The 9,750-nt window shown below is 45.5% G+C and overlaps 1 protein-coding gene across 2 annotated transcripts in view; it reads left to right on the top strand.

The window, feature by feature from the left end:
• Window positions 1–9,728, top strand: part of LOC110536554 (E3 ubiquitin-protein ligase RNF31) — a 15,713-nt gene extending 5,985 nt beyond the window's left edge. For both annotated transcript variants that reach the window (XM_036934954.2, XM_036934953.2), the window contains exons 9-24: window positions 1,804–1,949; window positions 2,152–2,312; window positions 2,462–2,710; window positions 2,799–3,140; window positions 3,681–3,866; window positions 4,022–4,228; window positions 4,439–4,612; window positions 4,852–4,950; window positions 5,189–5,278; window positions 5,755–5,869; window positions 6,096–6,208; window positions 6,386–6,499; window positions 6,951–6,999; window positions 7,113–7,209; window positions 8,929–9,094; window positions 9,226–9,728. In XM_036934954.2, the coding sequence (XP_036790849.1) occupies window positions 1,804–1,949; window positions 2,152–2,312; window positions 2,462–2,710; window positions 2,799–3,140; window positions 3,681–3,866; window positions 4,022–4,228; window positions 4,439–4,612; window positions 4,852–4,950; window positions 5,189–5,278; window positions 5,755–5,869; window positions 6,096–6,208; window positions 6,386–6,499; window positions 6,951–6,999; window positions 7,113–7,209; window positions 8,929–9,094; window positions 9,226–9,276 (2,359 nt within the window). In that variant the 3' untranslated portion in view covers window positions 9,277–9,728. The remainder of the gene's footprint in view (window positions 1–1,803; window positions 1,950–2,151; window positions 2,313–2,461; window positions 2,711–2,798; window positions 3,141–3,680; window positions 3,867–4,021; window positions 4,229–4,438; window positions 4,613–4,851; window positions 4,951–5,188; window positions 5,279–5,754; window positions 5,870–6,095; window positions 6,209–6,385; window positions 6,500–6,950; window positions 7,000–7,112; window positions 7,210–8,928; window positions 9,095–9,225) is intronic.
• Window positions 9,729–9,750: the final 22 nt, after the last annotated feature.

The raw sequence follows: 9,750 nt of genomic DNA, 5'->3' as shown, positions 1-9,750 counted from the left end.
ACTTGTGTTTCTTCTCTTTCCTAGTCTCTCTTTCCTCTCACTTGTGTTTCTTCTCTTTTCTAGTCTCTCTTTCCTCTCACTTGTGTTTCTTCTCTTTTCTAGTCTCTCTTTCCTCTCACTTGTGTCTCTCTCTTTCCTCTCACTTGTGTCTCTCTCTTTCCTCTCACTTGTGTCTCTCTCTTTCCTCTCACTTGTGTTTCTTCTCTTTTCTAGCCTCTCTCTTTCCTCTCACTTGTTTCTTCTCTTTTCTAGTCTCTCTCTTTCCTCTCACTTGTTTCTTCTCTTTTCTAGTCTCTCTCTTTCCTCTCACTTGTGTTTCTTCTCTTTTCCAGCCTCTCTCTTTCCTCTCACTTGTGTTTCTTCTCTTTTCTAGTCTCTCTCTTTCCTCTCACTTGTGTTTCTTCTCTTTTCTAGCCTCTCTCTTTCCTCTCACTTGTGTTTCTTCTCTTTCCTAGTCTCTCTTTCCTCTCACTTGTGTTTCTTCTCTTTTCTAGTCTCTCTTTCCTCTCACTTGTGTTTCTTCTCTTTTCTAGTCTCTCTTTCCTCTCACTTGTGTCTCTCTCTTTCCTCTCACTTGTGTCTCTCTCTTTCCTCTCACTTGTGTCTCTCTCTTTCCTCTCACTTGTGTTTCTTCTCTTTTCTAGCCTCTCTCTTTCCTCTCACTTGTTTCTTCTCTTTTCTAGTCTCTCTCTTTCCTCTCACTTGTTTCTTCTCTTTTCTAGTCTCTCTCTTTCCTCTCACTCGTGTTTCTTCTCTTTTCTAGCCTCTCTCTTTCCTCTCACTTGTTTCTTCTCTTTTCTAGTCTCTCTCTTTCCTCTCACTTGTGTTTCTTCTCTTTTCTAGCCTCTCTCTTTCCTCTCACTTGTGTCTCTCTCTTTCCTCTCACTTGTGTTTCTTCTCTTTTCTAGCCTCTCTCTTTCCTCTCACTTGTTTCTTCTCTTTTCTAGTCTCTCTCTTTCCTCTCACTTGTTTCTTCTCTTTTCTAGTCTCTCTCTTTCCTCTCACTTGTGTTTCTTCTCTTTTCTAGTCTCTCTCTTTCCTCTCACTTGTGTCTCTCTCTTTCCTCTCACTTGTGTTTCTTCTCTTTTCTAGTCTCTCTTTCCTCTCACTTGTGTCTCTCTCTTTCCTCTCACTTCTGTTTCTTCTCTTTTCTAGCCTCTCTCTTTCCTCTCACTTGTTTCTTCTCTTTTCTAGTCTCTCTTTCCTCTCACTTGTGTTTCTTCTCTTTTCTAGCCTCTCTCTTTCCTCTCACTTGTGTTTCTTCTCTTTTCTAGCCTCTCTCTTTCCTCTCACTTGTGTTTCTTCTCTTTTCTAGCCTCTCTCTTTCCTCTCACTTGTGTTTCTTCTCTTTTCTAGTCTCTCTCTTTCCTCTCACTTGTGTTTCTTCTCTTTTCTAGTCTCTCTTTCCTCTCACTTGTGTTTCTTCTCTTTTCTAGCCTCTCTCTTTCCTCTCACTTGTGTTTCTTCTCTTTTCTAGCCTCTCTCTTTCCTCTCACTTGTGTTTCTTCTCTTTTCTAGCCTCTCTCTTTCCTCTCACTTGTGTTTCTTCTCTTTTCTAGCCTCTCTCTTTCCTCTCACTTGTGTTTCTTCTCTTTTCTAGCCTCTCTCTTTCCTCTCACTTGTGTTTCTTCTCTTTTCTAGTCTCTCTCTTTCCTCTCACTTGTGTTTCTTCTCTTTTCTAGTCTCTCTTTCCTCTCACTTGTGTTTCTTCTCTTTTCTAGCCTCTCTCTTTCCTCTCACTTGTGTTTCTTCTCTTTTCTAGCCTCTCTCTTTCCTCTCACTTGTGTTTCTTCTCTTTTCTAGCCTCTCTCTTTCCTCATGGGAGTGTGCTCAGTGCACTACAGTCAACGAGGTGAAAGCCGCGCTATGTGTGACCTGTGAACGACCCCGTCTGGCCATCGCTTCCCTTATAGATCTGGAGGACCCGGGGCAGCCGCCACCCAACCCAGGTCACATTCATATACACGTCTCAACTGTTGAGTAGTTTTCATGTGACGTTCACTTGAACAACACATCAGTCACCTGTCCTGTCCTGTTTGAGGTGTTCACGTCACCTGTGCCTCTATATCAGTAATAATAATCACGCATTACTAGAAGCTAAGATCAATATAAGGCTGTCTGTTTATCTACCCTCTCTGACCTCTTTCATAGAGTGGCAGTGTAAGAGCTGTACGGTGGTGAACCAAGGCAGCAGTATACTGTGTGAGGTGTGTGAGCGCCCCCGTCTGGCCACCCGTCCCTCTATCACGCCAGTACTCAACAGTACTCCAGTACTCCCCACGCCAGGACCCACGGCAGACAAGGAAACAAAGGTTACACCCCCCCCCCAGTGGTTTAAATACTCTCTAGAGTTGGAATGTTCTGTGAGATCTAATCATTCAAGCGTATCTTTTTGGTTTTAATCTTTCACAATCTCTCCCCGTCCCTGCCTCTCTCCCATGCTATTTCTATCTCTCTGTAGTGGATGTGTCAGTTCTGCACCTATGTGAACTCTCCTCCTGCAGTGGTTTGTGAGGTGTGCAACCTGCCGTGCAAAGATCCTCCAGTCACCAGTCCCAAGTCCCTCCTCCTGCAGTCTCCAGTCAAAGACTTTGTCCCGCCTCCTGTGATGCCCCAGGTCCCTCCGGAGATCTCTTCCAGGGTAAACATCGACATTAAGAGACAGAACCTGATGAGGGATGAAGGACTGAAGCTTGTCCATCAAATACGAGTAGGTGGCTTTTGAACTGACTCTAAATGTGAATTAAAACCACATTAACTGGTATTATTCTAACTTCTAAATTGATGTTCTTCCTCAGAAGGGAGAGAAGAAGGGAGTGGGCCCTGAGGAGGTGTACGCAGCCCTCTGCGTTTCCAGGGGCAGCAACGTCAACCCCTGTGATTGGCTGAAATCAGAGCTGCCTCACCTACTGGATGAGATCTGTGCCATGGCAGCTTCGGCAGCTTTGCAGAACTTCAAAGCAAGGGTTTCTGGGCCGCAGGATAACACAGATAAGGGGTCGACAGAGCAACAGAGTCCCAGTGTGCTGCTGGGTGAGGGAGTGCAGCTGTCCAGGGTTGAGGCCAAGCAGGCATGGCTGGCAGCAGGGGGCGACACTGAGAGAGCAGTCCGTCAGCTGCTCCGAGACAGACAGGCCAAGGTGAGAACCAGACAGTTCACCTTGTGGTTAGATTGTCAGCCCTGAGGTTGGAAGGTTGGGAGTTTGATTCCAGGCCGTGTCATACCGAAGACTGTAAAAATGGGACCAGAGGTGACTCTGCTTGACACAGATAGTCTCGTGCTCCTATGAGCCATTCCAACTCGTGCAAGGCTACTTACTGAGCTAGTCTGTGTCACAATTAAGCCTATATGCAAAGTATACTGAAGTTAAATGTTTTTGTCAGGTAGCAGAGGCTCTTATCCAAAGAGACTTAGAGGAGCAATTAGGTTTAAATGCCTTGCTCATGGGCACATCAACAAATGTTGAATCTAGTCGGCTCAGGGATTCAAACCATTGACCATTCAGTTAATGGCCCAGCGATCTTAACCGCTAGGCTACCTGCACCAAACCAACGTTTATTTGTTACGTGCACAGGGTACAGCAGGTGTAAACGTCCAGTGAAATGCGTACATGCAAGCCCCTCAACAATGCAGTAATACTAAGAGATATAAAAGAGCTGTTTCCACTCTGACTGTGTAGATGCGGGAGCTGCGTTCTCTGGGCTTCCGGGAGGCATCGCAGTGTGAGGAGGCTCTGCGTCTGAGTGGAGGAGAGGTGCGGGGGGCTCTGTCCCTGCTGCAGCGGCCCCTCCTGGAGCCCTTCCACCAGCGCATCTGGAGCGACCAGCCAGAGGCACCCATTGATGCCAAGAACCCTGACAAGCAGGTACTGCAGAGAGTGTGTGTCTGAGAGAGACAGAGAGAGAGCATGCACAAGTCAACTAAACTGCATTTTCCAAGGCCATAGATAACACAAATCATCTGATTGTTGTTCATCATCATCATCATCATCATCATCATTACCCTCCATTGTCCTCTCAGAGGATGTGCAGGCGCCTGCTGGCGTTGTACGAGCTGCCCAGCTGGGGGCGCTGTGAGCTGGCCCTGTCTCTACTCCAGGAGCCTGATGCCCAGTACTCCCTGGAGGACGTCATCCAGGCCGTCAGAGAGTCCCAGGACAGGGAGTTCCTCCGCCGCCTCCTCAACAACGAGTGCCCCTGCTGCCTCAGCATCTTTCCCCACAGCAAGGTGGGCTGCTGGGGGTTTGGTTGAATTTGCGTGGAATGGTGTAGCTACATTGCACTGTGTGTTGTTTTGTCATTCTTTAGGACAATTGACATACTGTAACTTTCACTTTGGTGCCCTCCTCTCTCAGATATGGTGCGTAATTTCCTATAAGATGTTAATACCGGTATGTGAGTTATTGGATTAATGCTATATATTCTCTGTACATCTCAGATGCAGTCCCTGACCTCGTGTCAGTGCTCGGTGTGCCACGAGTGTTTCACACAGCACTTCACCATCGCTGTGAGAGACAAACACATCAGAGACATGGTGTGTCCTGTGTGTGCAGGACCAGACATCAACGACCCTGAGCACCTGGACAGCTACTTCTTTACTCTGGACATTCAGGTGAGAAGATGAAGAAGAATCAACTTTATTTGGAATGGAAGATATGTAGATAGAAGTGAGAGATCCAGTTAGCAGTTACCTGTTTTATTTTTTCAGAAATTCCAATTTGAGCATTTTTGGAAAACGTCTACAATTTTGCGTCCCTTGGAGGGCTATAGGTAGATTGAAATGGGACGATCATGAGCTGCTGCTGGTTGTGTTTCATGTTTATAACATTGTTATTGATGTGGTGTGTTTAGCTGAGAGACTGTCTGGATCGTGAGGTGTACGAGCTCTTCCACAAGAAGCTGATGGAACATGCTCTGATGAAGGACCCCATGTTCCTGTGGTGTTGTCACGTGAGTGGGTTTCTAACCAGCTCCATCACATCAACAGTTACGTCTCTACTGTATTTCCATTTTCATTCAGGGAAAGTCAGTTGTCCAACTGAATGTATTCAACTGAAATGTGTCTTCTGTATCAGAGAGGTGCGGGGGGGGGGCTGCCTTAATCGACATCCATGTCTTCGACGCTCAGGGGAACAGGCTACCTGCCGCCACTCTCACCACTCTCTCCTCCCTCCTCTTCCCTTCTCAGTGCACCTTTGGCTTTATCTATGATGGAAACCAATTCAAAGTCACCTGCCCCACGTGTATGAAGAGCTTTTGTAACCAATGCAAAAAGCCTGTAAGTACAAAAGTTACCTGTTGTTACCTTGCCTGCCATGTAGTGTCATTTCATAGCCACGTGTATGTGGGACCCAAATAATGATGCCTGTCTCTCTTTCTCTCTCTCTATCTCTCTCGCTCTCCCTATATCTCTCTCTTTATCTCTCCCTCCCTCTATCGCTCCCTCTATCTATCTATCTATCTCTCCCTCCCTCTATCTATCTCTCCCTCCCTCTCTCTCCCTCCCTCTCTCTCTCTCTCTCCCTCCCTCCCTCTATCCCTCCCTCTATCCCTCCCTCTCTCTCTCTCTCTCTCTCTCCCTCCCTCTCTCCCTCACTCTCTCTCTCTCTCTCTCTCCCTCCCTCTCTCTCTCTCTCTCTCTCCCTCCCTCTCGCTCTCTCCCTCCCTCCCTCTCTCTATCACCCTCTCTCTCTCTCCCTCCCTCTCTCTCTCTATCACCCTCTCTCCCTCTCTCCCTCTCTCTCTCTGTGTCAGTGGGAAGCTCAGCACCAGGATGTATCCTGTGAGCAGTTCCAGCTGTGGAAGAGAGAGAACGACCCTGACTACCAGAGACAGGGACTGGCCGGGTTCCTGCGGGACAACGGCATCAGTGAGTCAGTCAGCCTAGACATTCTGCAGTTATTGGTCCATATTCACAAAGAGTATGATTGCTGATATACGATCAGATTTCCTTTTATAGATAATGATAAATACGATTATCTGGACAGATAGGGCCTGGTCCTAGATCAGCACTTCTACTTTGAGACTCTCTTCTCATCACCATCATCATAATTGTTATAACACAATGATGTGGCCCTTCTCATCTCTCTACGTAGCCTGTCCTCACTGCAGGTTCCAGTATGCCTTGACCAAAGGTGGCTGCATGCACTTCAGCTGCTCCCAATGCAGATACCAGTTCTGCAGTGGCTGCAACAATCCCTTCCACACTGTAAGTCACATAGAAGGGACTGCATGGAGTACCATATTTGTCACTAAATGGATTCAGTCAGAGAGAAGGATCTCCCTTTCCCCCAGGGCTTTCTTATCATACATTCCCAGCCTCATGTCTGCTTCCTTTTTCACTTTCCCTTCTTCACCCATTTCCCTCCCCCTCCCTCTCTCTCAGACGGCTTGTAAAACTGTCCAGTGTAAGATCACAGGTCTCCATGCTCATCACCCACGAGACTGTCTCTTCTACCTCAGGGACTGGGAGCCTGCTAGACTACAGGCCCTGCTGCAGGTACAGAGATGAGGGATGTTCTGGGAACATTACAGGGGGGAATGTCCTGGGAATGTTCTGGGAACGTTACAGGGGGGAAACGTTAGAGGGAATGTTCTGGGAACGTTACAGAAGGAATGTTCTGGGAACGTTAGAGAAGGAATGTTCTGGGAACGTTACAGAAGGAATGTTCTGGGAACGTTACAGAAGGAATGTTCTGGGAACGTTACAGAAGGAATGTTCTGGGAACGTTGCAGAGGGAATGTTCTCGGAACGTTACAGAGGGAATGTTCTGGGAATGTTATAGAGGGAATGTTCTGGGAATGTTATAGAGGGAATGTTCTGGGAATGTTATAGAGAATGTTCAGGGAATATTTCAGGGGGAATGTTAGAGGGAATGTTCTGGTAACGTTAAAGGGTTGTCATTTCAATGTTGTGTTTCTGAGCTGAGTTGTTTGTATTTTGTCCATAGAGGAATGCTGTTGAGTTCAACACAGACCCCCCTAATGGGACACAGACTGGTGAGAGTGACCTCTTGTTTATCCTCTCTTAGATCCCAGATCTGTGAGAACTTTACTCTATTTTTTTCTCTCTTTCTGCCCATACTTTGATTTTCTCTTTCTGTGTGACTCAGACGCGTGTGGAGTGATGGAGCAGAAGGACGAGGGGGGTCAGCAGATTGACTCACCCTGTGGAGTCCAAACTCAGCCAGGACAAGCTGGACTCTGCAAGTGAGTCACACACACACATAGTTGAAAATACCTTATTGTTTGTTTGTGCACTACACCCACACGCACACAAACACACAATTGAATTGTATTTAATTGTAGAGGAGAGTGGGGTAAATTGAGCCATTGTTTACATTCAGGGGGTTCAAGGGAAATACAGTATTCTTTCTAATAAAGATATCTACATATATTTCAGGATGTTGTGTATCCCTGGAAGTAATCAGAATTGTCCAAAAAAGCCTCCCGAGTGGTGCAGCCGTCTAAGGCACTACAGTGCTAGCTGCATCACTACAGATCCTGGTTCGATCCCAGGCTGTGTTGCAGCCGGCTGCGACCGGGAGACCCATGAGACGGCACACAATTGGCCCAGTGTCGTCCAGGTTTGGCTGGCTAGGTTGTCCTTGTCCCATTGCACTCTATCAACTCCAGTGGCGGGCCGGGCACAATGCACACTGACACGGTCGTCAGGTGTACGGTGTTTCCTCTGACACATTGGTGCGGCTGGTTTCCGGGTTAAGTGGGCATTGTGTAAAGAAGCAGTGCGGCTTGGCGGGGTCGTCTTTCGGAAGACGCACGGCTCTCGATCTTCGCCTCTCCCAAGTCCGTACGGGAGTTGCAGCGATGGGACAAGACTGTAACTATCAATTGGGGAGAAAAAGTGGTAAAAATATATATATATATATATGATTTGTCCAAAAAAAGTGGCCTCTTGGCACAACTTACCCCAGGTCTTGTTAAGTCGCCTACAAACGTCTATACTGAATGAAATATCACCACTACCTTTTCAAAAACATGTATCTTCATTTCCCAAACACAATTCAACACAATCACAATCGCTTTTTTGTCTTTTAATCATTTGAATCATCTTTTAACAGGTTTAACACCTAAACACTTTGCCTTGCATTATTCCTTGGAAGAAAACGTCAACTTGCCATTGGTTCAACCATTGGCTCAATTTACCCCAAGGCAAACATTTTGACGATATAATCCCACACAGCTACAAGGATGCATTTTCATGCTAGGTTTAGGACCCAATACTGAAGCTCATAGAGACACAACTGATGTATAGAACGATCTTAAAATGACCTACTTTGGTTTAGATACGAGCATCATGAAACCTCTAACACAATACATTCATTTGACTTGGTGAAAATCTGTTTTTTGGACTTAACTTGCTTTCCACTTTTTCCATGTGATTTCTTCCTTCACAGACTCCATGAAATGATGACCTCTAATAGTTAGTTGGCCAAATTATATATTTATTATATAAATTAATAATAGTTGGCCAAATTATATATTTTGTGTATGGTTTCTTAGAAATAAGCGTGGCTCAACTTACCCCACTCTCCCCTATTGAAGATATGTCATGAAATGATATTTATGCAGTTAGGCCTGAGGAGGTGTGGTATATGGCCAATATACCACGGCTAAGGGCTGTTCTTAAGCATAACGCAACGCGGAGTGCCTGGATACAGCCCTTAGCTGTGGTATATTGGCCATATGCCACGAACCCCTGAGGTGCCTTATTGCTATTATAAACTGGTTACCAACGTAATTAGAGCAGTAAAAAGTAATGTTTTGTCATACCAGTGGTATACGGTCTGATATATCACGACTGTCAGCCAATCAGCTTTCAGGGCTCGAACCACCTGGGTTATAATCAATTTTAAACCACCTTTTCTGGCTGTTAGGCTGTTCTCACTCTGTCTGTCTCTGTTGTAGTAAACACTACAGAGAGTATCTGGTTAGTCTCATCAACGGACACACCCTGGACCCCGCTATTCTCTACGACCAACAAGAGGTGACAGTTGCCTGCAAGAGGTACCAGGTGGAGGAGCAACAAGGGGAGGGGGAAGACGACAGGGTGTACAAGGCTCGACTGCTGAAGGTCAGTCATCACTCAGTTAGGCTTGTGTCCTCACTGGAAGTTTGCACTAAATCGTTTCTATGTTCATTTTGATGTAGTGTTTTTGTTGTGGTTCAGATTGTGTGAAAGTGTAATTGACTCTTTCTTTACAGAAACTGATGGAAGTTCCACTTGGAGAAAAGGTTCCTCGGATGAGAAATTGATTTTAAAGAATTTATTATCCATTTTAAGGAAAGTACAGGTATCCTATTTGCAAACAGCATCGGGTTTCAAACCTCCCACCACATAGCATTATCAACCTAGCTGTTATATTACATCTCATTGAAGTTTAACATGCTTTGTTCGTTATATGGTTCGTTAGATTTCTGAAATCATTTTGTTCACAATTACACATCTACAGGTAGTAAGTATCTCAATTTCCTCTCTGTACAAGGACAAAGCTGCAAAGGAAGACTTACAAGAAATACATTATCTCTTTCTGGTTTATTTGGATTAAATATATGAGTTTAAAATACAGCACTAAACAACTCATAAGGGGAAGGTGTCTGTCATCTTCAAAATGGCAGTCAATATTGTGAGATCAATAGCACATACTATACAGAGTGTAACATTAGGGTATACCATGCAATAAAGTATTTTATTGATTTAAAAATTACTTTTGTGACCGGTCTCAATTT

This window comes from Oncorhynchus mykiss, chromosome 11, assembly GCF_057628025.1.
Source record: "Oncorhynchus mykiss isolate SJ-2025 chromosome 11, ASM5762802v1, whole genome shotgun sequence".
Taxonomy (NCBI): Eukaryota; Metazoa; Chordata; class Actinopteri; order Salmoniformes; family Salmonidae; genus Oncorhynchus; species Oncorhynchus mykiss.
This window is presented reverse-complemented; position numbering and strand designations above follow the sequence as displayed.